Source organism: Lytechinus pictus, chromosome 4 (assembly GCF_037042905.1).
Source record: "Lytechinus pictus isolate F3 Inbred chromosome 4, Lp3.0, whole genome shotgun sequence".
Classification (NCBI taxonomy): domain Eukaryota; kingdom Metazoa; phylum Echinodermata; class Echinoidea; order Temnopleuroida; family Toxopneustidae; genus Lytechinus; species Lytechinus pictus.
Window position 1 is genome coordinate 21,814,367 of NC_087248.1, and position 27,230 is coordinate 21,841,596.

The 27,230-nt window shown below is 37.6% G+C and overlaps 1 protein-coding gene across 1 annotated transcript in view; it reads right to left on the minus strand.

Annotated features, from left to right (window-relative positions):
• The window catches only part of LOC129259359 (midasin-like), a 96,475-nt gene that overhangs the window by 55,993 nt on the left and 13,252 nt on the right, over nucleotides 1-27,230 (minus strand). Inside the window, exons 9-30 of the mRNA XM_064097986.1 lie at nucleotides 21,234-21,348; nucleotides 20,674-20,876; nucleotides 19,920-20,001; nucleotides 19,322-19,524; nucleotides 18,345-18,557; nucleotides 16,760-16,977; nucleotides 16,169-16,284; nucleotides 15,359-15,495; nucleotides 14,964-15,068; nucleotides 13,882-13,995; nucleotides 13,067-13,214; nucleotides 12,362-12,630; nucleotides 11,561-11,739; nucleotides 10,977-11,068; nucleotides 10,249-10,365; nucleotides 9,642-9,788; nucleotides 8,740-8,884; nucleotides 8,107-8,261; nucleotides 7,278-7,405; nucleotides 6,680-6,818; nucleotides 5,723-5,995; nucleotides 4,433-4,629 (exon numbers count right to left, since the gene is read on the minus strand). Coding sequence (XP_063954056.1) covers nucleotides 4,433-4,629; nucleotides 5,723-5,995; nucleotides 6,680-6,818; nucleotides 7,278-7,405; nucleotides 8,107-8,261; nucleotides 8,740-8,884; nucleotides 9,642-9,788; nucleotides 10,249-10,365; nucleotides 10,977-11,068; nucleotides 11,561-11,739; nucleotides 12,362-12,630; nucleotides 13,067-13,214; nucleotides 13,882-13,995; nucleotides 14,964-15,068; nucleotides 15,359-15,495; nucleotides 16,169-16,284; nucleotides 16,760-16,977; nucleotides 18,345-18,557; nucleotides 19,322-19,524; nucleotides 19,920-20,001; nucleotides 20,674-20,876; nucleotides 21,234-21,348 — 3,495 coding nt within the window. The remainder of the gene's footprint in view (nucleotides 1-4,432; nucleotides 4,630-5,722; nucleotides 5,996-6,679; nucleotides 6,819-7,277; nucleotides 7,406-8,106; nucleotides 8,262-8,739; nucleotides 8,885-9,641; nucleotides 9,789-10,248; nucleotides 10,366-10,976; nucleotides 11,069-11,560; nucleotides 11,740-12,361; nucleotides 12,631-13,066; nucleotides 13,215-13,881; nucleotides 13,996-14,963; nucleotides 15,069-15,358; nucleotides 15,496-16,168; nucleotides 16,285-16,759; nucleotides 16,978-18,344; nucleotides 18,558-19,321; nucleotides 19,525-19,919; nucleotides 20,002-20,673; nucleotides 20,877-21,233; nucleotides 21,349-27,230) is intronic.

Sequence of the window (27,230 nt, forward strand, 5' to 3'; positions counted from 1 at the left end):
TTGGCATGTTGGTTTTATTGTAATTAAAAGCAGGTTGAGGAAAGAAAGAAAAAGACTTGGGAGCAGTGTGAAGACTGGACTGGGAGGACATCAGAAGGAAACGGTCGGATCTGAAGATTTGTGTCAACAAATACAACACTGAGAAAGATAAGACAGGTAATTACAGTTCATTAACTATGCAAGTTTTTTTTTGCAAATTAAGAGGTTGTATTCTGCTTGCTACTCTGCATCTAAATGACGAGTTAAGATTTGTCATATTGCTTACTTCCTAACATTTTTAAGACCATTGCAGGCATTCAGAACCGTGTCTTCAAACAGTAAGCTTGCAAACTCATTTTCACAACTGATCCTCTCGTTGTGTCATATATGTATATAAAAGATTTGCAGACATTGGAGAGCCACTTTTTAAAATTTGAATGCCTCGTCTTGCTGCATCAGCAACAGCGCCATCTATGACGAAGGTCTGATGAAGCTTGCAGCCTTGCAAATAAAGGCCTTACCAGAACTGGTAATAGTTCATGATTGTGAAAAGAGGCTGTTTCTCACGAAAAACCAATACTATAGAAGTATCCTGGTGGGAGATTAATAGACAACTTGGTGAAACTCATACCAGAAGGGACAAATCTTCATCTGATTGAGTAGACCCAGATATTCAAAGAGAATATAAACGATATTGAAAAACAGCGGTGGCAGATTCTAAGACAACAAGGTGAAATTCTTCGTCTAATGTAGACCCAAATACTCAAGAACATGTAAAGACTACTGAAGAACTGTGGTACAGAGACCCATTTATGTTCACAGACCAAAGTTATGTACAACATTCTGTACTCCCACACTGTGGCAGATCAAAAGACAATTCAGTGAAACTCTTACCAGAGGGAGCGACTGGGATTTTCATCTGATCGAGTAGATCCAGACACCTAAGAACATACAAACAATATCGAAGGATTGTGGTGACAAATCAAAAGACAATTCAGTGAATCTCTTACCAGAAGAAGCAACTGGTATTTTCATCTGATCGAGTAGATCCAGACACTCAAGAACATACAAACAATATCAAAGGATTGTGGTGACAGATCAAAAGACAATTCAGTGAAACACTTACCAGAAGGAGCGACTGGTATTTTCATCTGATCGAGTAGATCCAGACACTCAAGAACATACAAACAATATCGAAGGATTGTGGTGACAGATCAAAAGACAATTCAGTGAAACACTTACCAGAAGGATAACTGGTATTTTCATCTGATCGAGTAGACCCAGACACTCAAGAACATACAAACAATATCGAAGGATTGTGGTGACAGATCAAAAGACAATTCAGTGAAACACTTACCAGAAGGAGCGACTGGTATTTTCATCTGATCGAGTAGACCCAGACACTCAAGAACATACAAACAATATCAAAGGATTGTGGTGACAGATCAAAAGACAATTCAGTGAAACACTTTCCAGAAGGAGCGACTGGTATTTTCATCTGATCGAGTAGATCCAGACACTCAAGAACATACAAACAATATCAAAGGATTGTGGTGACAGATCAAAAGACAATTCAGTGAAACACTTACCAGAAGGAGCGACTGGTATTTTCATCTGATCGAGTAGATCCAGACACTCAAGAACATACAAACAATATCAAAGGATTGTGGTGACAGATCAAAAGACAATTCAGTGAAACACTTACCAGAAGGAGCGACTGGTATTTTCATCTGATCGAGTAGATCCAGACACTCAAGAACATACAAACAATATCAAAGGATTGTGGTGACAGATCAAAAGACAATTCAGTGAAACACTTACCAGAAGGAGCGACTGGTATTTTCATCTGATCGAGTAGATCCAGACACTCAAGAACATACAAACAATATCAAAGGATTGTGGCGACGGATCAAAAGACAATTCAGTGAAACTCTTACCAGAAGGAGCGACTGGTATTTTCATCTGATCGAGTAGATCCAGACACTCAAGAACATACAAACAATATCAAAGGATTGTGGCGACGGATCAAAAGACAATTCAGTGAAACTCTTACCAGAAGGAGCGACTGGTATTTTCATCTGATCGAGTAGATCCAGACACTCAAGAACATACAAACAATATCAAAGGATTGTGGCGACGGATCAAAAGACAATTCAGTGAAACTCTTACCAGAAGAAGCAACTGGTATTTTCATCTGATCGAGTAGATCCAGACACTCAAGAACATACAAACAATATCAAAGGATTGTGGCGACGGATCAAAAGACAATTCAGTGAAACTCTTACCAGAAAGAGCAACTGGTACTTTCATCTGTTCGAGTAGATCCAGACACACAAGAACATACAAACAATATCAAAGGATTGTGGCGACGGATCAAAAGACAATTCAGTGAAACTCTTACCAGAAGGAGCGACTGGTATTTTCATCTGATCGAGTAGATCCAGACACACAAGAACATACAAACAATATCAAAGGATTGTGGTGACAGATCAAAAGACAATTCAGTGAAACTCTTACCAGAAGCCCCTTCTGGTAAGAGAGATCAAAAGACAATTCAGTGAAACTCTTACCAGAACGGGCAACTAGTATTTTCATCTGATCGAGTAGATCCAGACACTCAAGAACATACAAACAATATCAAAGGATTGTGGTGACAGATCAAAAGACAATTCAGTGAAACTCATACCAGAAGGAGCGACTGGTATTTTCATCTGATTGAGTAGATCCAGACACTCAAGAACATATAAACAATATCGAAGGATTGTGGTGACAGATGAAAAGACAACTTAGTGAAACTCATACACAAATGGCCAAATGACATCTCCATCTCGTCAAATGTTCTTAATTATCGGGTTCATTTGAATTTATTCACATAATCATTGATCTGTTGTATTTAAGTTGTATTTATAGTTTTTACCGATTATCTCTATATTGTATGTATAACTAATTTTTGTAATGATGTTTTCACTTTCAGTTTCTTTGGTTTTTTTACTGAGATATCTTGTATATGAATATTCTTCTTTCTTTTTTCTTTCTTAGCGCTTTGAAACGTCCGTATAAAGCGCCTCGTAAATTTTTATATTATTATTATAGTTTAGATTTAGATATTCAGACACTGTTAATGCCATCAAGATGACGATCTCTATAGCATGTGTTTAACGGATGCTTAAGAATTGTATGATGCCAACAAATAAATGAGTTAACTCAAAATATACATTTCAAAATACGAAATGTCCATGCCGACATGTAAACCTTACCCAAAGTCAAACCTTACTTTCTCATACTTTACTATGTCTGCTATCATTTTATTCACATTAATGTATTATTGTCTTTTTGCTACTGTAACAATAAACCATAAATTGTTTTGTACAGGATGAAGTTTTATCATTTTATTCACCTGTTAGAATTAAGATATTGAATATGACTCCTTGGGGCATAATATGGATTTTTTTTTGCAGTTCAGATATGTCTCTGATTTTATTCAATTTGTGAAACAAGCCCAACGATGTCAAACTTTTTCATCATGCTTGTATATAATTTAATATGTACATCATTGATGTATTGTCTCATTCTTGGGTGCAGCCAAGTTTCTCAAGTTTTTATCATTGAAGTGTATACATGTAAATGAAATTCAATTCAATTCAATTCAGCTCATGCACCCTGCATATGTATATGTATGTGTCAATATTCATCTACTAATATTTATGTTTTCTCATGTTTTTACTGCTGGAGACTTATTTCTGATTGTAATATCTACATGTACATGTAAGATAAATTTATATTTCAATTTTAGTTGAGGGTTCATACAGAAGTCTAGCAAAAAGCTTGAGCTACATGTATGACAACAGCAGCATTATGCATCAGCATCTACCCAATCATCACAATCACGACCATAATTCACCTATAAGAATCATATGCAGTTGTTAAATCAGTGTTATCATCAGCATCACAGTCTATGGCATCTTCAGCCTAGTTATAATGATGATCATCAACATCCTCATCACCATCGTCATCATCATCATCTCCACCATCATCATCTTCATCATCATTATCATCATCAGTATCATCATCTTCATGATCATCATCATCATCTTCATAACCATCACCCTCATAATCATCACCATCACCATTGTCATCGTCAGCATCATCGTGATATCACCATTATCATCATCATCATCACCACCATCATCACCACTGTCATCATCGTTATCATTATCATAATCACCACCAGTATCACCATCAACATCATCATCATCATCGCCACCAACATTAACATCACCATCATTATCATCATCACCATCACCACCATCATCATCACCATCACCACCATCATCATCACCATCACCACCATCATCATCACCATCACCACCATCATCATTATCATAATTACCACCACTACCATCATCATCATCATCACCCCCAACTACCATCACAAAAGTCACCACCCACTTACTTCTTCCCGACCTCATTGTTGGCAAACCATTCCACAAAGTCCATGACGGCGTTGCCGATGCCGCTGGAACCGTCCTCTTGGTTGCACAGCTGTACCCCATCGCACAGGTTGTGCTCTATGATAGATACCAGGTCAGTACGCTGAGTGTTCTGAGGGCACCAGATCTCAGTGAACCTGTTCCTCAGAGCCGGTGAAAGCTACGGAAAGAATGATTATAATCATACACAGAGAATCGTAAAGTCAAAGGACGGAGTCAAGAGGATCTCTGGGCCCCATCTTACAAAGAGTTACGATTGATCCAATAAATCGTAACTATGGAAAGCCAGCAATGTCAACATATAAAATGCATGTTTTTTCAAAAAAATTCTAGATATGATTTAGTGTATATTCATAAATTCATTGATTTTTTGACAATTTAGTGTGTTCTCCTTTGTTTACAAATTTCTTGTAGAAAAAATTATGACACTGATGGAATTCCATAGAGTTACGATTGATCGGATCAAACGCAAGTCTTTGTAAGACAGGCCCCTGGTCTAATCTATATACAAAGAGACATATATACAGTGGCCATGTCCCTTAGAATGTCATTTGAAAATGTTTGGCACACCACCAGAGCTAACAACCTCTTCTAACAGTGGAGGAAGAATACAATTGAATTGGTTATCAGTGGTATCGATTGTTATTCTGACTTAATTTCTTAAGCACATCATCACCACCAGCACCAAATCATCCTCTTCATCTGCATCATCTTACCCTAATCCTAACCGTATTACAATTATCATCATCATAATCACCACCACTACCAACAGCATTACCGCCATCCACTTCATCATCATCATCATCATCATCACCGTCACCACCACCACTACCACCACCAACATCATCACTAGCATCATCACCATCAACATCATCATCATCATAGCTATCACCAAGTCACTACTATCATAAATATCAGAAAAAATTAATTGATAAATAAAATAACCATTCTCATCATCACCACCACCACTATCATCATTGTCATCATTATCATCATCATCATAATTATCCCTATCCTGATCATCATATCCTTCATTGTAATCTATAGGTATTATCATCTTCTTATTCTTCATTTTTGTTATCACCTCCACCTCCATTACCACCATCTCTCCTATTACCAGCATCATCATCACCCTTCTTCATACTATTGCTATGGAAAGACCTCATGCTTGTGATAAAGTTCTCTGCTTTTATCAAGCATCTTCCGTTTTTGTTATATTAAAAAAAAAAATACCCTAAGCGCCCAATCCATACCTCCTTCTTGCCAAAGTCGCCCCCTGGGTTCATGGTCGACACCACCCTGAAGGACTCCTCCGCCTTAATCACGGCTATATCATCCCCGCACTCCTCCCCGCTCCCTTTCTCCGCCAGGAGCAGTGTTCTCTCGGGCTCCAGCACGCTGTTGAGACGCTCCAGGACGGAGTCATCGGCCAGGGAGATCTCATCTATGAGGAAGACAGCTCCTTCCCTCATGGCCAGGATCAAGGGACCGTCGCACCATTCAAACAACTTCTTACTCTCCTCATCCTGATAATACATTAACAAAAAAATAAATGATTTATTTCATTATAGCAAACATTAATGATGAAATTAATGATAATAATAATATACAACCTTTATAAAGAACTTATTACATTATGTTTCTAAGCTGTACCACATTATTTCCCAAGGCTGATCAAGTACTCCAACATTCAAGGATTTATTTCCTGGCAGGTCCCCATTTACTACACCTGGATAGAGAGTGGCAAATAGAGAATAAATACCTTGCCAAACGACATGTCCTGTGGAGGGATTTGAACCCCGGACCTTGTGGCTAAAAGTAAAGAGACCTTTCCACTGATCCAAAACCCCTCTATACTAATCAAAACACATTAAATACATAATTATGTTTCTATTCTTTTTTTTGCAGCAAACAAAAATAAAGAAAAAAGATAATGTGTTTTATTTGACAAGCCATTGCTCATTTTGAATAGGCATATTTCAATGGCATATCTAAAGTTATCTACGAGGAAACTTTACAAAAATCAGAATTCAATCGTACGTGTACAACCAGTTGGAGAATGACCCTGCTTGGGGTCTGCGTAAAATGTGTGTTATATTTATAACCAGATCGTTCTTGACAAGAAGCAATGTTTGTAGAAGTCTATAGATGACTGGTATGGCAAACCCCATAATACACTTAACAATGTAACTATACAAGTCTCTACTTACAGTTTCATCGCTATGATGCCTGACTGGACGTAGCCCTCCCAAAAAGTCAGACGTCTCTGTGTGAAGGTGACAGTTCACTGCATGGAGTTTCTGACTGGCAAGGGCAGCAAACAGCTGGCATATGGTGGTCTTGCCACAGCTGAAAGAAATGAAAATATATTATTCCGATTTTATGATGTGCTTTACACATTGGAAGTGTCTATAAACACTTTAAAGATATTATACTCAGCAATACTTTCAAACTCCTGAAAGTCATAATTACAAAATTTACAAATAGTGATACGTTTCAAAATAGGCAAATAACATCAAACTATAAATTATACAAGAAATCTATAATGGTTTACATGTAATAGAAATATTTGAACTGGTAACATTCGACACAGAAGAATTAGGGAACACCTGAAAAAGAATGCTTTAACTTGGGAAATTATTCTACCTATGGAAAGCTGATTTATGCAGATTGGGTGAGCAAGAGTCCACAAAATATTTCTATTCATCGTATTCTCTTCATTGCATTGTACATACTGTTTCATTCTTCATTGCTGAAAATGCCAATGAAAATAACATGATATTGTTCCGCTTTGCATCTCAAGCTTACCCAGTTTCACCGACGAGAAGCACTGGTTCACCAAACTTGAGAGCTTGTCCTACAAGAACAGCCAGTCTACGCATTCCATAGGTCCATACAATGTGGTGGAAGCCAGGAAGGGAGGTTGCAGATGTTACCTAAAAACAACAAAAATTATAATCATTACAAGACGTGCAATATAATCACATAAGCATCAACATACTCCACCAGTGGCACTTTGTACTTACGGCATTCTTAATTCCAAAACTTGAGCATTCCCCATACATGTACATGTACATGTATACTCAGTCATAAACTTAGTGGCTATACTAACGATAATTAATCCTGTAAAATGTCTAAGATAACTTGAAATAAAATTGAACTTTGAACTTAAAACAGGGTTTTAATCAATACTTCCATTTGCCCAAATAGTTTCATTCCACAAGGCCTACAAAACGTTGTAATCATTTACTTTCTCGTATCTTCTTCAGCTTGAATACATACTTCTTAGGACATCTGTCCTGCATGTTGAAAGCAGAGCTTTATATGAGGGTGGTATGCTTCTAAACAACAGCTATTATGTTTTCATCACATCTAACCAGCATGTAGCAATGCTCATTTAATTTTTTTGTTCATGCCATGTAAAAGTCATTTATGTTAATTTGTATCATGCATTTTTTAATGATTTGGTCAAATAAATGATAATAGCAACCTCTGTCCAATCTTCAGCAGAGAAGAAAGTGTAAAAGATTGCTTACCCTGAAAAACATTATTGAATTTCTCATGAATTGCTTTCGATGCTTTTTAATTCAGTCTGTTTACATGCTGACAGAAATAGAATCAGAACGGTGGTTGTTACCTTCTCAAGAATATTTCTTGTGACTGGTGAGGTATGCTCTGATAGGGTGAAGAGATGTTGTGGGTTCACCACTCTCTTGATGTTTTTCTCTAGAACCTCTCTGATCGTCTCTGCTTCCTCCTCTCTCCTCACTCGACCAGCAAGCAGGATGTAACCTGGAAAAATGATTTTTGTTATTAGTACAAATCCAACCAATATGTTTTGATAGTCTCCATGAGGGAAGGCAGCTTCATTTTGCCTTTAAATTTGTAATACATTTCATTATACATATAATCTGAATCATCATCACCATCATCAGCAGCAGCAGCACCAATATCATTATTATCACCATCACTGTATCCACCACCATCATCCCCATCATCATCACATCATCATTATCACTATAATCAATATTTATCAATATTATCATTACTAACATCTTTCTAATAATCATTATTATTATTACCATTATTAACATCATCAACATCACCATCTTCATTGACCATCATCATCATTACACCACCACCACACCACACCATCATCATCATCATCATCATCACCACCACCACCACCATCGAAGACATGATTTATCAAAAGTTTGTCTTTGTTCTATACATTTTGATTTGTACAGGCATTGAATGCTTTTATCTGTACCTTCATCTGCTATATGCTGGTTCCAGTCATAAAACGCCTGGTCCCCCTGGCTAGCATGTCGGTATCGTTCCGCCCACCTGAACAGATCCCTGAGGGTGATGAATCCCTGTTTCCCAGCGAACACACCAGATCCTTTACGTCTCATCTTGACGGTAGCAGAGAAACAGTAGAAGGAAAAATCATTTTATGCCTACTTCCAACCATCACGATTCGTGTTACAATCGAACAGTGGTCTTGATCGTGGAGTCATTGTAGTTACTGTATGAATGTGTATCAGATCGTTTGAGATCCGTCAGGCATTCGTACATATTATAGAAAATTTTTGAACGAGTCAAAAATTTTCGCAATCTGTTACATAAGGCCAATCAGGCGTTTGCAATGGATCACATGACAAAGGGAACGAGGTATACACAAAAAATTCGATAAAATATCATAAAAGAAAAAAAAAGAATAAAATGGCAAAAAGAATAAAAAGATAAAACAAAGTGTCTTGACTTGAAAACAAATGAACAGAGAATATAGAAGGAATGAACCGAAAAAAATATCTCACTTTCAAGAAAAAATCTGGATTAAATAGAATCTTAAAAATCTCTGGGTAAAAGTACTTTCAGGTATATTAAGTTCAGGAAAGTTAATTTGGTGTATGCAGATGGTTGCAAGGGGTTGATGGTCTGAATTCAACACACCGAGGATGTGTTGCAAGAAAATATTTGCAATCAATCGCAAATATTCTGTTGCAATTTTATTACAATCAATAGATCGTATTACAGTCCTTGTTGCAAGAAGCAGATAAGCAATAAATCACAAATTTACAATTAATTAAAATAGATATGATTGATTTAGGGACCGAAAATTGACTTGCAATTGATCGCAAGTTTCTTGCGATGCCCCATTAGACATACCTGTAATTCCAACATAGTAGCGACCATCTTGCGGCAGTACGAGACTGGGATCTGACATCGGTCATGAAGGATGGTCTCCAGTTCCCTGCTTGGGATCTCATCAAAGTGGAGTTCAACAAACCGGTTCCGGAACGCTCGAGATAACACCTGTTAAAAGATTCAAATAATCTCAATTAATAAACGTAAGAACAAATGAAATTTATTTTCATGTTTATATATTTGTAAATTTTATATGGTAGTTAAAAAGATGTATATTGTTGTTGATGTTAATTTATTTGTGATTATGATTAAAAACTAAAAGAGAGTGAGAAAAAGAAAAGGATGAAGCAAAAACTTTAGAGAAAAAAAAACATTCAAAGGCAAAGAATGCTCAAAAACAGTTATAACTGCACAAAGCTAAACCTACTGACAGGTATCCAAACAAGATGTTAACAGCAATTTCCTGCAACTAATCAAGGTGGGGATTTATAACTTCTTCTTTTTTTATAGGGGATAATTGTTAATGTTTTTTTTTTTTCGAACAATTATATTCAACAACAAGCCTGCTAACTTACTCCGTGAAAATCTGAATCATCATGGCATCACATCGAACTGAGTGCCGACTTACCTTACGGCCGCCATATTGCCCAGGTGGATTCTGGGTAGCAAAGAGCATAAACTTTGGATGAGCAGCGACTACTTCCTGTGTCTCTGGGATGAAGAGCTCTCTATTGTCATCCAGCAGCTGTTATAGACCAAAATGAAATGGTTAAAATGAAGAAACATCATCACAGAAAATAAACAAATAACACATAAAGTTACCAACTACTGCTGATAATAACAATAACTCTAATTTGCCCAGGGTAGCTACTTCAGCTAGGGCTGATATTCCAAATACACGTAGGCCCTGCATATCTTAACGTTATCATTGTCATTCTCTACTCTAATACTGTAGGTCGAGTGCCTGACAAGAAGGCAGATGGTCCCATTTTTTAAGTCTTTGGGAGGATTCAGATGGGATCAAACCCACACCCTCCCACTCTGAGGCAGTTCCATGATATTTGCTCCGGCGTCAATTTCTCCGCTCTCAATTCCACACACTTATCGAATGACCAACTTCAACCCTGGGATTAACACTAGACCCTACACTCAAGCTAACACTAAACCAAACATAAAACCCTATTGCAACCCCGACCCTATATAATAAAGCCCTGAGCAATTGTCGCAGGAGCAAATGTCGAGTCACCTCTGAGGCAGGCGCTCTACCACTAAGCCACCATTATGCTGCAGGTATACCCTGACAAAAAAGCATGATCAATCACTAAACTTTGGAACAAAGGGACCTTGATGACTTACCCTGTTGAGAGCTTCTAGGACATCAGAAGGAGCCAGATTCAATTCATCTAGGATAATCCAATGTCCCTTTCTCATGGCATCCACAAGTACACCTCGGATACAGAACATAAAACATGACATGGATAACAATATAATTATAAAGCTTGTAAGCTCTGAAGGTTTGCATGGTGGTAAGACTGGTTGGAGAGGCTTGCGGTAACACCATGTACATTCAGGTTAGTCCTGAAAAGGACGGTTGGTTTATCTTTCTGATAATAGCTCTGACTTGAAAGAACTGTTATTCTTGATATTTCGAGCAGATAAGCATTGCTCCTCGTCAGGAGTGCTAACCTACTTGGTGTTACCGCAAACCTCTCCTACCAGTCTTACCACCATGCAAACCTTCAATTAAGCTTGTTTCTATATATTTAATCTGTTGAATTCTAAATACTGTAATATAATTCAAGAACTGTAAAGTGTGTGAGGTCAGTGTGTTTGACTGTTAACCCTTACACATTGGTAACCGGTCAGCAAAGGACAAAACTGACCAATTGACCACTATGAGCAATGGCTAGTGGATTTAGGAGATAAATAGGAACACTAACCTTCCTTGAAGACCAGCTTGCCTGATTCATCCGCAGCATAGAATCCTACGTATTCCTGGAGGTCAGTGTGTTCATGATTGTTGACCCTCACACAATGGTTACCGGTCAGCTGGGCTAGGTAGTTGACCAGACTGGTCTTGCCGACAGAGGTCTCACCCTGGATCAGGACCGGGAATCGTCTTCATAAATGAAAAAGAAAAAACGCTTAAGATTATTTGATGATGAAAGCAGAGGTTAATTTACTTAAATAATGAGCATTTGTTAAACAGTAAAAGACAACAGTTTTCAGTTGTTCTTGTGCTGAAAATTGTGGTTTATGTTAGAAAATATTATATTTCTATATGCAGTTTGACTGAAATCCATGAACACCTTTTTCACTCATGCATGAAGAATTTAGACTCTGACTGTACAAGGGTTGGGTTCAGGGAGGAGGATGCACCAAATAGAGTAAAGTGGAGGGATGGGGTGAGAGTGATACCTGTGTAAGGTGAAGCCAGCCACCCCCGTAGTCAAGGACTATCAGATTTTAAACCTTGATTACTCCTTCTACTTTGAAGTCAGATGAAATGGGCTACACGTATCCATATACACCAACCAGCAACCACCCCTCCCTTCTCCCCCCAAAATAAAATAAATCAATCACATATAATTCATTTGGCCGCCATTATATTCATTTCATTTCATTTATTCTATTATTCGATTTATTCATTTTATTTATCTAATCATTTGATTATTTTATTTATCTAATGTTATTCATTTTTAGATGATGGAATATTCCTTAATCTTTATCGATCCTCTCACCCTGCTGATACTATCCTGGCAAGATCCCTCAAGTTGGCCTTCACCGACGGTGTGATCACATAGTCCTTGGGTTTATACCCCTCCTTCTCCCCCACAGCTACCCAGTATCCCTCCAGCTTCATGTACTTATTCCCCCCTGCTGGAGGAGGAATGGACTGGCCCAGCAAGCTCTTGAGGTTGGATTTGCCAATCACGTGCTTGCAAACGAGCTTCTCCACTATGGGGTGGGAGGCACGGTCAAGTTGGGTGAGGAAACTCAGACAGAAGCTCTGGAAAAGAAAAAGAAATGTTCAAATCAATATTACCAATACCACATCATCAACATTATCGAACTATGAACTATTGCACATAAAAAAATAAATACTACCACTTAAGGAACTCAGGAAACGTGGACCAAGAAACTTCAAATTGTTTAAAAGAACACTGTCAATTGCATTTACCCTCTTTTAGTTAAGTAATTGTTTAAATTTTTAAATCTTTGTGGCCCCCTCTTAGCATTTTTTGATTGAAAATATCCATATATCTATTTAACTTCAATAGCACCTCATATACAATATAAAAAATTGACTGTTATCAAATTCAAAAGGCAACTTTCTCTGTTTGCTTTACAACTGACAAAGAATGACAATCAGATACTTCCTAATGGCATATAAAGGGGAAATTTATCATTATTAATGTAATCCTATTTTTTGTTTATCTTCTGACCTCGTAAAGTGACCTCGGCACTGAATCACAGTGGTTTGTTGAGGCCAGCTTGAGAGCACGGCAAAGAGTCCTGAGGCTGTAGTGTGGCCGATGACCGGTCCCGTCGGTCAGTTTCTGAATGGCTTCCTTCCTCACAGACAAGTAAAATCTGGAAGGAAACAGGATAATGGTAAAGCATCCTGACAAAATATTTATGAAGCCAAATCTTTGTATGTTGCAGGGAGCAAAAATTTCATCTTTTTTTATTTGTACACTTATCCACCCATGTCAAATCTAGCTCTAAAAATAAAGTACTATTGTATCAATCATGAATGATGTAAATTGTATGCCATTGAGTCATAAGGCTGCTACATGTAATGCTTTTTAATACCGAAATAAATAAATACATGAAATAATAAATAAATCAATCAATCAATCAAACCATCTAAATGAAAATGCATATGTGCATTACTGAAAAATGTGTAAAGTTGTAAGTACACAAGTTACAGCTTTACAAAACGGACCCAAGATTCATTAAACAATCAATCAAATCACCTTTACTTTATTTAAAGTGTGAAATTAATTACAATATTCTGAAAGCATGTGTCTGTGCCATTGCTATGTCATTAAAAAAAAGTAGTGATGAAAAAAAGTTAATTGGTCCACCCATCTCTACATCTCTACATCTACATGTATACAATCAATTGGCTCATGACCCTGCTTCATGAGTCAATTAACAACTAATTGGCCAATCATGTAACAGGATTTCAGTAGCTTATAACATAACATTTGATAACAGGCTTTATGAAACAAGGCCCTGTAATAAAGTCACTTACTGCACGATGCCTTCCACTTGAGCCTCTGTGATGGAGAGAAGTCTAAGGTAGCTCTTTGTGAGGATCTTGAGATCTGGAACTTCTTCAAGCTCGTCAACAAACAGCTCTGTAAACCTAAACAATGATTGAGTCAAACATAAGAAGTGGTTAGGTGTCTGTTTGCCAGACATAGCAACAAGTAATGTATGCAAAATAGAGAAAGGTCTGAGATAGTTCTTTGTTAAGATCTTGAGATCTAGAACATCTTCAAGCTCGTCGACAAACAGTTTGGTAAACCTAAATAATGATGGAGTCAAATATAAGTGGTTAGATGTCTGTTTGCCAGACATAGCAACAAATAATGCATGCAAACTGGAAAGAAGTCCGGGAGAGAGTATTTGGCAAGGATCTTAGGATCTGGAACTTCTTCAAGCTCATCGCAAACAGCTCAATAGCCATACACAATGATGGAGTCAAAACAAGAAGTGGTTAGTTGTCTGTTTGCAAGATATAGCAACAAATAATGTATGCAAACTGGAGAGAAGTCTAAGATACTGCAGATACTGTATAACCCTATTCCTCATTTTTATAACCCCAATGACAATTACATGTACTTGTATAATTCACATTTGCATGTTTGCTTCATTACTGGTTTTGATTACCTTATGAACGGGGCAAACCTCTGCAATCCCCTCATTTTCATTTTCATGTAATATAGTATTACTACCACTGCATAATTAGAAACTGCAAACTTAAATGTCAAGAAAAAAAACTTTGATATTCTGATCATTTTCTTTAATTTTCTTTGAATTGTACAATTTCTTGTAATTTTTTTAGCATTACATGTAAATTGTTGTTTAATCTAAAATGATGTTCGTATCAGTGAGATTAATATTGCTAAAATTTGGGATAAGACGGGTACCGACTCCCACTTCCTAAAACATGTTATCAACAACAAATGCAACATCTATGATATCGATAGTCATGAAAAATGTGGTAGAAGCCAATTAAATGCCATGATCACAGTAGCTTTTAACATTCATCATGACGTGGAGTTATAGGAAAATATGAAGCAGAACCCAGTATGTTCGTTTGTTTTTTACCTGTTCCTGAGTCCCGGAGGCAGTTCTTTCTTGCCGACATCGGTGGCAGGATTCATACAGGCAAACAGACGGAAGTCTTTATGCCTAATGATTGGCTTGGTATCTCTGTGATAGTAAATCAAATTCATTAATAGCATATTGTGTAAATGAAAATTCTTCTGTGCATATAAATCTTGAAAACTAGTTAAACACTAAGCCTCAGCCATTTTCAAGGAATTTCTTCCTACCAGGGACCCATTTACTACACCTGGGTGGATATTTGCAAATGTCAATTAATGAATTGCAAAATGGGATTATGCCATGGTGGGATTTGAACCTTGGACCTTGTGGTTCAAAGTCCAGAGACTATATCCACTGAGCCACAAAGTGATGAGTGCCAATATTATCATACCTACCCTCTTTCCATGAGGACCACCGACCCCTCGGTACTCTCTAGGAGACAGCTCAAACACTCCAGGGTCTCGGCCGTTGCAAGGTTGATCTCATCCAAGAGTATCCAGTCTCCATTTCTGAGTGCTTTCACCAGTGTACCCTAGATAAGACATTTCACACAAAAAATAAGACTAGCACATGAAATGCAGATCATATTGTAGGGGGAGGAAATCTGTGCAAATAGCAAGCCATTTTATTTTATCCTTTTCTTGGGCGACACGACATTTGCTCCTGTGACAAATGCCCCAGGCTTAATTTTGTCTAAGATGTAGGGTTAGGGTTGCAATAGGGTTTTATGTTAGATTTAGGATAGGGTATAGTGTTAAATGCAGGGTTGAAGTTGGTCGTTCGATTAGGGTGCGGAATTTAAAGTGGAGCAATTGTCGCCGTAGCAAATGTCATGGAACCATTTCTTGAATCAAGGACTCCATTCTTCGTATCAAGAATTCCCTTTCTTAACAAACACAATTTTTGGGTATGAAGAAACTAATTTTTTACATCAGAAACTGAATTCTCAATATCTGAATTCCTTGATATCAAGAACTGATATATTGAAATCTTGAATTCTTGATATGAAGAAATGCATGTACAATCCAAACAATGATACAACACTTCACAAACGGCTTTATTGTCCAGGAGTGGCATCTGCGTTACAATTTACCATCAGGTTCTTTTTACGATTCAAAAACAAACTGGTAGAACCCCACTATTTCTATATTATCTCTACACAACTACGAATCCATCATTATTTCAGGTTACTTCACAAAACTCACTTCAACAAAAGAAAATGCCAAGGTATTCTCAGAGTGCTGTATTTGAAGTTGAAGCTGGTGTAACCTTTCACCTAGTGACCTCCACTGACCTCCAATGTCTTTCTTGTTTGCCCCGTCTGTTACAGAAAAAACAGAAAGAATAGAGGCAACACAAAGAGAAAGAAAACAAACATCAACAATAAAGACAGACGGTTTTCATATTTTGAAACTACTCTTATAAATTGGGACGTCTCTAAGCACTTCCCAGATACATCAGATATATCAGTCATCAAAGAAAAGCAATGAAAAACAACAAGGCATGCACTTTCCCTACACCCTGGAGAGCATTCCAAAAAGTTTCCAAACTCAATTGCTGAGCATACTTGATAGGGCCCACTTTAAAGAAACTTTTACAGTATTGTGTTACAAACTACTGAAATTACAGCTTTCTATTCTCCAAGATCATTAGATTTGACACCTGTTTACACATTTATATTCAAATAGAGTTTGACTTCAATCAGACCTTTCACAGAAAATGTTTTCAAACCCCCCACCCTCCTCCTTGCCCTGTGAAATATTTGTCCAAAAACCCAGTTAAACTAACAAACACACCTCCATTTTTGCCTTCTGCCTTTTCGAACCTCTTGAGGGCGGCCTGCTGACTATGTATCATCAGCTGAACAAGTTCCCTCCAATGACGCTGCGTGAAGCACTTCTGGATATGACTCAAGAACTTGGTGTTCTGCTTCACTGAGAAGGTGGCACGGAAAGCACCCTCGAACGCCTCTCTGACCGGGGCAACAACCTGACGAAGGTCAACGGGCTTGAACCTGGTCAGGGGAAAAGGATCAATAGAGTGACATGAATCGTTGATGTTATTGTTGTGGTTACTATTATTATTTGTTTGGCATCACCTGTGCCTGGCCTGGGAGGCGAAAAGCAAACTGAAACACTATGACTAGGGACAGTGATTTTCCGTGATCGTGGAAAACGGACGGAATTCACGGAAAGGGCCTTTTGAAACGGAAAGTGGCATTTCAAACAGAAAATCACGGAAAACGTATTTTCCCTCAAAATACACAGAATAGCAACAGAAATTACTCCAAAATCACAACAAAATGAGAATATTAAATGGCCACAAAACCCCAGAAAACACGATCTCACTTCGCTACTATCATGACAATTCACTCATCGTGACTGCACTCGACATCAGCACACTCGATTGTACCCCGCACCGTACCCGGCCGGCCGGGTTGGGCTTCACATGCACACATATCGTTCAACTACACGGTCGTGTGTTGCTGCCCTCTACGTTTGAAGATGTAACAGCACCATATCGTGGTCTTAAAATCCAAGATGGCGGATTGGCAAAAGCCGTTGACTGATGATAACGATGTCCAAAAAAAAACCAAATTATCGATGAAATATCATTTCACCGTGAAATAATGCTAATAATTTGAAAGGTTAGGAGGTATGCATGCTAAATGGGTTTGTAAAAATATTTTATGCACCCGCAAAGATCCGATTAGAATGGATTCTATTGTGTTGTTGGCACAGTAGCAGATACAAATTTTGACCAGTGCGAGTGTACGTGTTGTGATTTTGATATTCAATGTGTAAATGGAATTGTCACTTTTCCGTGTGTACAAAGTCTATGGGGAAACGGAATTTCCGTTTTCTGACATGCTGAAACGGAATTTGAGATTTTCTGGAACGGAAAAGGCAATTTTTTTAAATGGAAAATCACTGCCCTATATGACCCGCAGGTCTCTCCTCCCGATATAGCTGATGGGGGGAGTGCAGGTGGACCACTACACCTGGGTTTCCCCCTACTCTTATACGAACAGTGCAATCTATGAGAATTCACAATCTCATAACTTGTACAGAATATAAGTGACTGCATGAAAGTCAAATTATACATTTTGCATTTCCTGACAAACAATTCAGCCTTTCTACTTGGTTTGCCACTTTGTTCAATTACTAATTTCATGTAACTTTGTTTACATTTCATATAGTGAAATTTGATGCAAAATCAAACAAAATACATGTAATAAATCAAACAAATTTTCATGATTTAATTTTCATCATTTCTACATTTCATGATTTTATTTTCATTTTCATGATCCTTCATTTTTCATCTTCTTTATTTTATTCCAAGATCAAAACTCTTTTAAGTAAAATAAAACTGAAGTCTTACCCTCCAAGCAGGTCAGTGCTGTCACTCTGCTGGTTCATATTGATGACCTTTAACCTTTGACCTACGAGGCTGGCCAAATACTGGATGGTAGAGGTCTTTCCCGTTCCCGTCTCTCCAACTAAAAGGACCGGTTCATTCTGAACGATACAGCAGGCTACACGCTCTACCAGCACAGCAGCTGGTCGGGTGAAGGCGAACTGAGATGCAGCAGTCCTGATGGGGTTTCGGAAAGAAAAGACAGACACATGTACAACCAAATCATGAAGTTAGGCACAACTTAAAGAATAACTGAAGTGTAATATTTTGTATACTATTGTGTGTGTACACGTATTCCCTCATATTATATTTAATTATTTATTTTAGTGTGCTGCTGAAGGGCCTCATACAGAAGCGTAAGTTGTTTTTACAGATGCCCTGGCTCATTCATTTCTACATCTTTGTGATGGTAAATGATCTTGATGTTGATTTTCAATGTTGCCAAATAGATTAAATTCAAAAACACGCAAAATAAGGCAGCCTATTCACGAAACCAATACTGCCGCTACTCGGGTGAAAGCAAACCATGAAGCAGTGGTTCAATTGGGGTTTCGTAAAGAAATCAAGCTACATATACAATCAAACTTGCAAGAGGTGTGGTTTTCATAGAGGTATTCATAAAGTTATGCACAACTTTATAAATGAAACTCATAACAAGATGAATAAAACAACCTTTTTGCATGACCAAAATGGCCTATTGGGGTTTTGGAAAGAAAATTACAGTCAAACTTGCATGGGGGGGGGGGGGGGGCAGTGATTCATAAAGGTGTCAACACATAATGGACACAATCTTACAAACCACTGATATATGATTAGAGAAATGTGCTATTTACAGCAGCCTATACACTCCTCGCTTCCTAGTTGGTCGATATATTATCCTGGAATACCACGATGTATAGATACCAGTTACTATTCTCAGCCATGTCATGCACAGTACTTACATTTTTAATGTGTCCCTCTCTTTCTGCTGCAATACTGCCCTCCCCGATGTAATGGTAGAGTCCCCCTCTTCGATGTTTGGCTTGTATGTAGAGCAGTAGAAGCGAGCCTTCTCCTTGGTGATGTTTAGCCTTGCTCCTATTTGCTCAGCCACAGCCATACGAGTCTTAGGATTTGTCAGAGCTGCACAGAAACAGTCTAACGCCTGTAAACAAACAAAACAATAAAAGTTTTGGTATCATGAAATCTTGAATATATTGAATCAATTTGGCAACAGTGTAGGGCATTTTCCTGAATGTACAAATGTGCAAATTGTGCATTGTACAGTTTACTTTTATTTACATGCACATCATCAATAGATAATTCGCGCATGACATTTCAAAGATGACAGAAATGATCTTCCTAACTAATAGACAGTTGATATCATTATTCATGTTTCTTAATCCAATAGGATATCAAACAAAACAATCATTAAATTGTGGATTAGCTATTGTAATGAGATAACAATTTATAGGGTATGACAAAGGAGAAACATGCCACTTAATAAAATAACTTTACTCTCTTCAATGGTTGCTTAGTTTGGTGAAATGACAGTATTACCTCAAGAAAGACCATGTTAGCACTCTGCGATGAATTGATCTGGAAATCTCTCTCAATTCTCTCACACCATTTGATAAGATCTCTGTAAAACAGTAAAGTTTAACATATAGCATTTTCATTTGTTTTCAGTTAACAATCTGGTAAAAAAAAAAACATAAATGGATATAGTTGAAGATCTAAAATAACATTAGCAGTAAACATTGAAAATCAGAGACCAACAAGAAGCTTGTGAAGAACTGGCAGCTTATCAACAAACACAAAAAATAATGAACACATAATAATTAGGGCCGAGTCAAAATGTTTGAAAGCCATTCAAACGACCATTAAAATGATAAAAACGTTTTCCTATTTCGACAACCATTAGACCATATGGAAATTTAAAAAAAACTTTCCCCAAAAGATGCTGAAATTTCTAATTTTATATCTTTACATCCATGAAATGACCATCTATTTTCCATATTTTCCTTTAAAAGTTTTTTATTCAAGTTGGAAATAATCAAGAAATTGAAGAATACTCTTTTTTACTCTAAGATCATTTTGAGATGTTACACTCAATACCATGAAATTCTACACATGGGAATTTAATAATGGAATTATTGTGATCTCACATGTAGACTGTTATGGGGATAGGCATAATGGAAAATTACGATCTCAAAAAATAAATATAAGTATGAAAATTTATGAAATTATAAAACTACATGAAAATAGACACTGCCTTTCAATGAAAAGAATTCAATATCATTTCAAATGTTACCTGGTAGAAACCAGTCTTCTGTCGTGGGATCCCAATTCAATCTTGCCGCCAGCAGTCCTTGATCCACCTTCACCAGCCCCAGGGCTGCCCTCGGACTCTGCCGGAGTGTCCAGCCATGTCTGGTGACCAGCGGTCAAGGTACAGAAGATGTCCAGTAGTCGGTTGGCCACAGTGGTCAGTTTGGGGTACAGAGTTGTGATGACCTGTGTCCAAAACCGAGTGGAAAACCAGGGTGCCGTTTCATAAGGACTTGTCATGACAATTGCACAATTTCTCTAACAACTTACATGTAAGTATCAGCTAATCAAATCTAATGATTTCAGTAGCTTTAAACTGTTATTGCAACCTTTTTATTCGATAAATATTTTGTCAAAACATTTAGAATAGTCATTATCAGGTTTTTACATGCTTGATGATTACCATCGGGTAAAAGGTTTGGTTTCCAGACCTTGTTTACATCTATTTATCCCTAAAAAATCTCTTGGAGAGTAACCTTTTGTTTGCAGATAATTTTACACTCCAATGCCTCCTGGCTATCTTCATAAGATACATCTATTTACCTGATGTAGTTCATCCCTTGACATGGGTTCCACACGAACACGAGTCCAAAGCTGATCAAGCATTGCACCATGGGATACGTGCTGTCTGTGAAGTCCGGCACTGGTACTTAGTAATCTAATGATAACAGATTAATAATAATACATTAAATTTGTATGGTGCACTTTCCATTTTATTAAATAAATGCTCAAGGCGCTTCAGAGCAAATTTCAGAAAAAGGGAAAAAATAGTACATACATGTAGCAAGTTGGAACTATACACAACAAAAAAAGTAAGTCCCCCCTAAATCAAATTGCTGTAACTTTTGAACGGAATTATTTTGAGATATGATATTCCATAGGTGGTTTTCTACACTCATTAAAGAGAAATTCCAGTAGTTGCAGTAAACACTGATTTCATGAGAAAGTCTGTAAAACCAGGCTTAATTGTCAGTATATCATCGAGGATCTAGATCTGGTACAGTTACATAAATTGAACTTTGTGAAATCTGGAAATCTACGCTGAAAAATGTTCAGACTGAACTTCCCCAACACAAATAAGCGCACGTGGGACAGTGTATAATTATTGCTTTGAGCGTCGGGCCCGACGCTCTACCCGAATCCTGTGCTTATTTGCTGATTTCTCAGCAATTACACAATTTCTTCCAGAATCCTTTGGCACATTCGTTTTATTTATACAAACAGACACTTTGGTGGTCATTTCATTGGATTCTGTACGAACTCATTTTGATATCGTTACCAAGACTAGCATTTACCTTTAAGCAACTCCTGGGGAAAAATAAGATTGATCGGTTGAGTCATGCATGAGTAATTAAAGATTGAATTAAAAATGACCATTTTTTAAAGTCACAAGAGTCGTTTTTAGGGGTTACTTATTCTTAAACATGTGCACCCATAATGTACACAAGTCTATGAGAGACGAAGTCAAAATTTTAACAAATATGAAATGAGGGTTTGTTTCATGGACGGTTTTTGTTACTTCTGCCAATAGTTATTTCATGAAACTTCGTACATGGCTTCAGAGTAACACTATCCAAAAGGCGCGCACACCAAAATAATCATTCGATACGACACAGAGTGGGGCCAAGGCCTTGAACTTTCTTCTCATTTGCATAATTTTCTAATATTGTGTGCTCACTGATGCATTAAACATCGGGATCAAATGAACTATGCAAGGAGGTTTGTGACAGATATCCATATAGTCCGGGTTATAATTGAGCAAGGTGCCACACGGAAAAGGAGAAATTTTCATATAGTGCTTCTAGACCAGTGTTTCACGCTGAATATGAATATATGAGGTAACCAGGCTGTATCCTGAAAATTAACCCATGAGGGCGCTTTTTTCAAAATGGCCGCCAAATTTTCAGAACATTTGAATTTTCGTACATAGATTTTGACATAAACATTCCATTGCCACAAAATTAGTGTCATATGAAAGACAAATAAATTTCCTACAATTTGGTACCATTTATAGGGGATAAGTAGTTTATTTGGCTGAGATTTTAAGTAGAAAACTGCATTTTTCGCCATTTTTTTCCAAAAATTGAAAATTTTGCAAATACATGATTTTATATATTTCTAAGAAAAATGAATCAATTACCTTGAAATGTTCCAGAAAACTTTATTGATATACTATTATCATATGGATGAAATTCCAACTCTGTATCATTCTTCTTAGCAAATTTATAAGGTATCAAACTTGAATACTTCAATTTCAGATATGTCGCTTTTTGTATGCATTTCCATAGACTAATACGTATAACATGTATAATATGTATAATGTATAGTTACAAATTAAATGCAATTATCTCTGCTCGTTAATCACTTGGAGAGTTAAGGGTAGGCTTTTCTCTATCAGCTACATAAAACAAAATGTTGGCACATCAAGGCCTAACACTCTCATGGGGTGGGGTGTCGAAGCCCCTCCCCTTGGCTATATATCATGTTGTTGTATATTGCCTATTTGTTGGAAAAAAATCACTGTTTTTTTGGAGCACCCATTGAGGCAAAAGGCATTTCTGCTATACAATACAGCCACTTTAATTACTTTAAAACCACTTGGAGAGGAAACGAGTAGGCTTTGTTATACCAGCTACACCAAAAGAAGTGGCAGGTACATCGTAGCCAACCCCTCTCGGGGGGGGGGGGGGCGCTGGGGAAGTCACCCCTCCCCCTTTTGCTAATTGCCAATTTATTTGGAAATTCACCATTTTGGACCCAACATTGAGGTAAAAAAGTGTTTGTGCTTTATAGTATTTTATTGCTTTGAGAGAGTAGAATTAGTTCTACCAGCTACATAAATAAGCGCTAGCACATCGAACCCTAGCCCTCTCAGGGGCTGTCAAAGTCACCCCCTCCTCTATATCATGTATATTGCCTACTTATAGAAAATTTCACCATTTTGGATCACCCATTGAGGCATAAGAGCGTTTCTATATCATACAGCCAATTTTATTTTCTTGCAATTACTTGGATAGAAAAGCTTAGACTTTGCTCTATCAGCTACATATTATTAAGCGCTGGCACATCGATACCTATCCCACTCAGGGGCTGTCTAAGCCAACCCCTCCCCCTCTATCTCATGTATATTGCCTATTTATTGGAAATTACACCATTTTGAATCGCCCATTGAGGCAAAAGTGCGTTTCTACTATATAGTACAGCCAATTTCATTTTCTTGCAATGACTTGGAGAGGAAAGAGTAGGCTTTGCTCTATCAGCTACATATAAACAAGTGCTGGCAAAGAAAAGCCTACCCCCTCCGGGAAGCTGTTGAAACCACCCCATCCCTGTTGCATTATAGCATAATTATTGAAAAATTCACCATTTTGAAGCCCCCATTTACGCAAAATGGGGTTTCTGATATATAGTTCTGCCACTTTTACTGCCTTGAAACCACTTAGGGAGGAAAGAATGGGTTTTGTTTTATCAGCCACATAAAGAAGTGCAGGCAAATAAAAGCATACCCCCTCCGGGAGGCTGTTGAAATCACCCCATCCCTTTTGCATTATTGCCTATTTATTGGAAAAATTCACCATTTTGGAGCCCCCATTTAGGCAAAAAGGCGTTCCTGATATATAGTTCTGCCACTTTTACTGCCTTGAAACCACTTAGGGAGGAAAGAATAGGTTTTGCTTGATCAGCCTCATATAAAGAAGTGCAGGCAAATGAAAGCCTACTTCCTTCAGGGGACTGTCGAAATTACCCCCCCCCCCCTTGAAATTCACCATTTTGGAGCCCGCATTGGGGCAAAAAGGCATTTCTGATATATAGTTCTGCCACTTTTAATGCCTTGAAACCACTTAGGGAGGAAAGAATAGGTTTTGCTTTATCAGCCACATATAAAGGTGCAGGCAAATAAAAGCCTACCCCATCCAGGAGGCTGTCGAAATCGCCCATCCCTTTTGCATTGCCTATTTATTGAAAAAGTCACCACTTTGGAGCCCCCATTGAGGCAGAAAGTCATTTCTGATTATGTTTCTGCCGTTTTTCACCCTTAAAAACATTTGGAGAGAAAAAGAATAGGCTTTGCTTTAACAGCTACATATAAAGACATGCTCGCAAAAAAGGCCTATCCCCATCAGAGGGCTGTTGAATTCACCCCACCCCTATTTCATTATTGCTTATTTATTGGAAAATTGACCATTTTTGAGCCCCCATTTAGGCAAAAAGGTGGTTCTGATATACAGTTCTGCCACTATTACCGCCTTAAAACTACTTGGAGAGGAAAGAGTAGGCTTTCCTCTAACAGGTACATATAAAGAAGTGGCTCTACTATATACCAGAACACGTTTTTTGCCTCAATGGGGGCTCCAAAATGGCGAGTTTTCCAATGAATTGGCAAAAATCGTAAAAAAGGTGGGGTAACATCTACATGTATCGTCCCCTGAAGTGGGTCAGGCTTCGATATGGCAGCAATTCGTTATATATATCTGAAAGAGGGGAACCTACTCTTTCCTCTCCAAGTGGTTTCAAGAAAGAGAAATTGGGTGTCTTTATATACAGCAGAAGTGCATATCGCCTCAATGGGGGCTCAAAAATTGTGAATTTTCAAATAATTAGGCAATAATGCAAGAGGGGTCGGGTGATTTGACAGCCGCCCAAATGGGTATGCTTCAATGTGCCAGCACTTCTTTATAGAGCAAAGCATATTCTTTCCTCCTTAATTGGTTTCAAGGCAGTAAAAGTGGCAGAACTATATATCAGTGATGCCTCTTTACCTCAATGGGGGCTCAAAAATTGTGAATTTCCAATAAATAGGCAATAACGCAAAGGGGTGAGGGGGTAGGCTTTTATTTGCCAGCACAAAATTATGCAGCTGATAGAGCAAAGCCTATTCTTTCCTCTCTAAATGGTTTCAAGGCAATAAAAGTGGCAGAACTATATATCAGAGACACCTTTTTGCTTCAATGGGGGCTCCAAAATTGTGACTTTTCAACAAATAGCCAAATACTGAAAATTAGTGGGGTAAATTCTAAAGCCGCCTGAAGGAGATAGGCTTCGATTTGCCAACACTTATGTAGCTGATAGAGCAAAGCCTACTCTTTCTTCTCAATGTCATTGCAAGAAAATAAAATTGCCTGTACTATATAGTAGGAACGCTCTTTTGCCTCAATGGGTGATCTAAAATGGTGAAATATCCAATAAATCGGCAATATACTTGATATAGAGGGGGGGGGGTGACTTAGACAGCCCAGGGCTAGGGTTCGATGTGCCAGTGCTTATTTATATGTAGCTGGTAGAACAAACTATACTCTTTCCTAAGTGGTTTCAAATCAATAAAATGGGGTGTACAACAAAGCACAAACGCTCTTTGGCCTCAATGTTGGGTCAAAAATTGTGAATTTTCAAATAAATATGCAATATTAAGCAAAAGCCCCCCCCCCCCCCCCCGAGAGGGGTAGGCTTCGATGTTCCACTTCTTTGGATGTAGCTGGTAGAACAAAGTCTACTCTTTCCTATCCAAGTGGTTTCAAAGCAATCAAAGTGGCTGTACTGTATCGTAGAAATGCCTGTTTTTGCTTCAATGGGTGCTCCAAAAAACAGTGATTTTTTTCAACAAATAGGCAATATACAACAACATGATATAGCCAAGGGGGGGGGGGGGGCTTCGACACCCCCACCCCATGAGAGTGTTAGGCCTTGATGTGCCAACATTTTGTTTTATGTAGCTGATAGAGAAAAGCCTACTTTTAACTATCCAAGTGATTAACGAGCAGAGATAATTGCATTTAATTTGTAACTATACATTATACATATTATACATGTTATACGTATTAGTCTATGAAAATGCATACAAAAAGCGACATTTCTGAAATTGAAGTATTCAAGTTTGATACCTTATAAATTTGCTAAGAAGAATGATACAGAGTTGGAATTTCATCCACATGATAATAGTATATCAATAAAGTTTTTAAAAACATTTCAAGATAATTGATTCATTTTTCTTAGAATTATGTAAAATCATGTATTTGCAAAATTTTCAATTTTTGGAAAAAAATGACAAAAAATGCAGTTTTCTACTTAAAATCTCAGCCAAATGACTTACTTATCCCCTATAAATGGTACCAAATTGTAGGAAATCTATTTGTCTTTCATATGACACTAATTTTGTGGCAATGGAATGTTTATGTCAAAATCTATGTACGAAAATTCAAATGTTCTGAAAATTTGGCGGCCATTTTGAAAAAAGCGCCCTCACAGGTTAATTTTCAGGATACAGCCTGGTTACCTCATATATTCATATTCAGCGTAAAAAACTGGTCTAGAAGCACTATATGAAAATTTCTCCTTTTCCGTGTGGCACCTTGCTCAATTATAACCCGGACTAATAGTAACAAATTGCATTTTTTCCAATAACGTACAAAAGAGCTAATCGCATTCCACATGTTCATTCAAGCGTGGATATTTAATTAAACGCCTTTGAATCATTGAAGCATGTTAATTGGTCATGAACATAACAAAAAAGTTGAGAAAAGATGAACCAAAATGAATCAATAC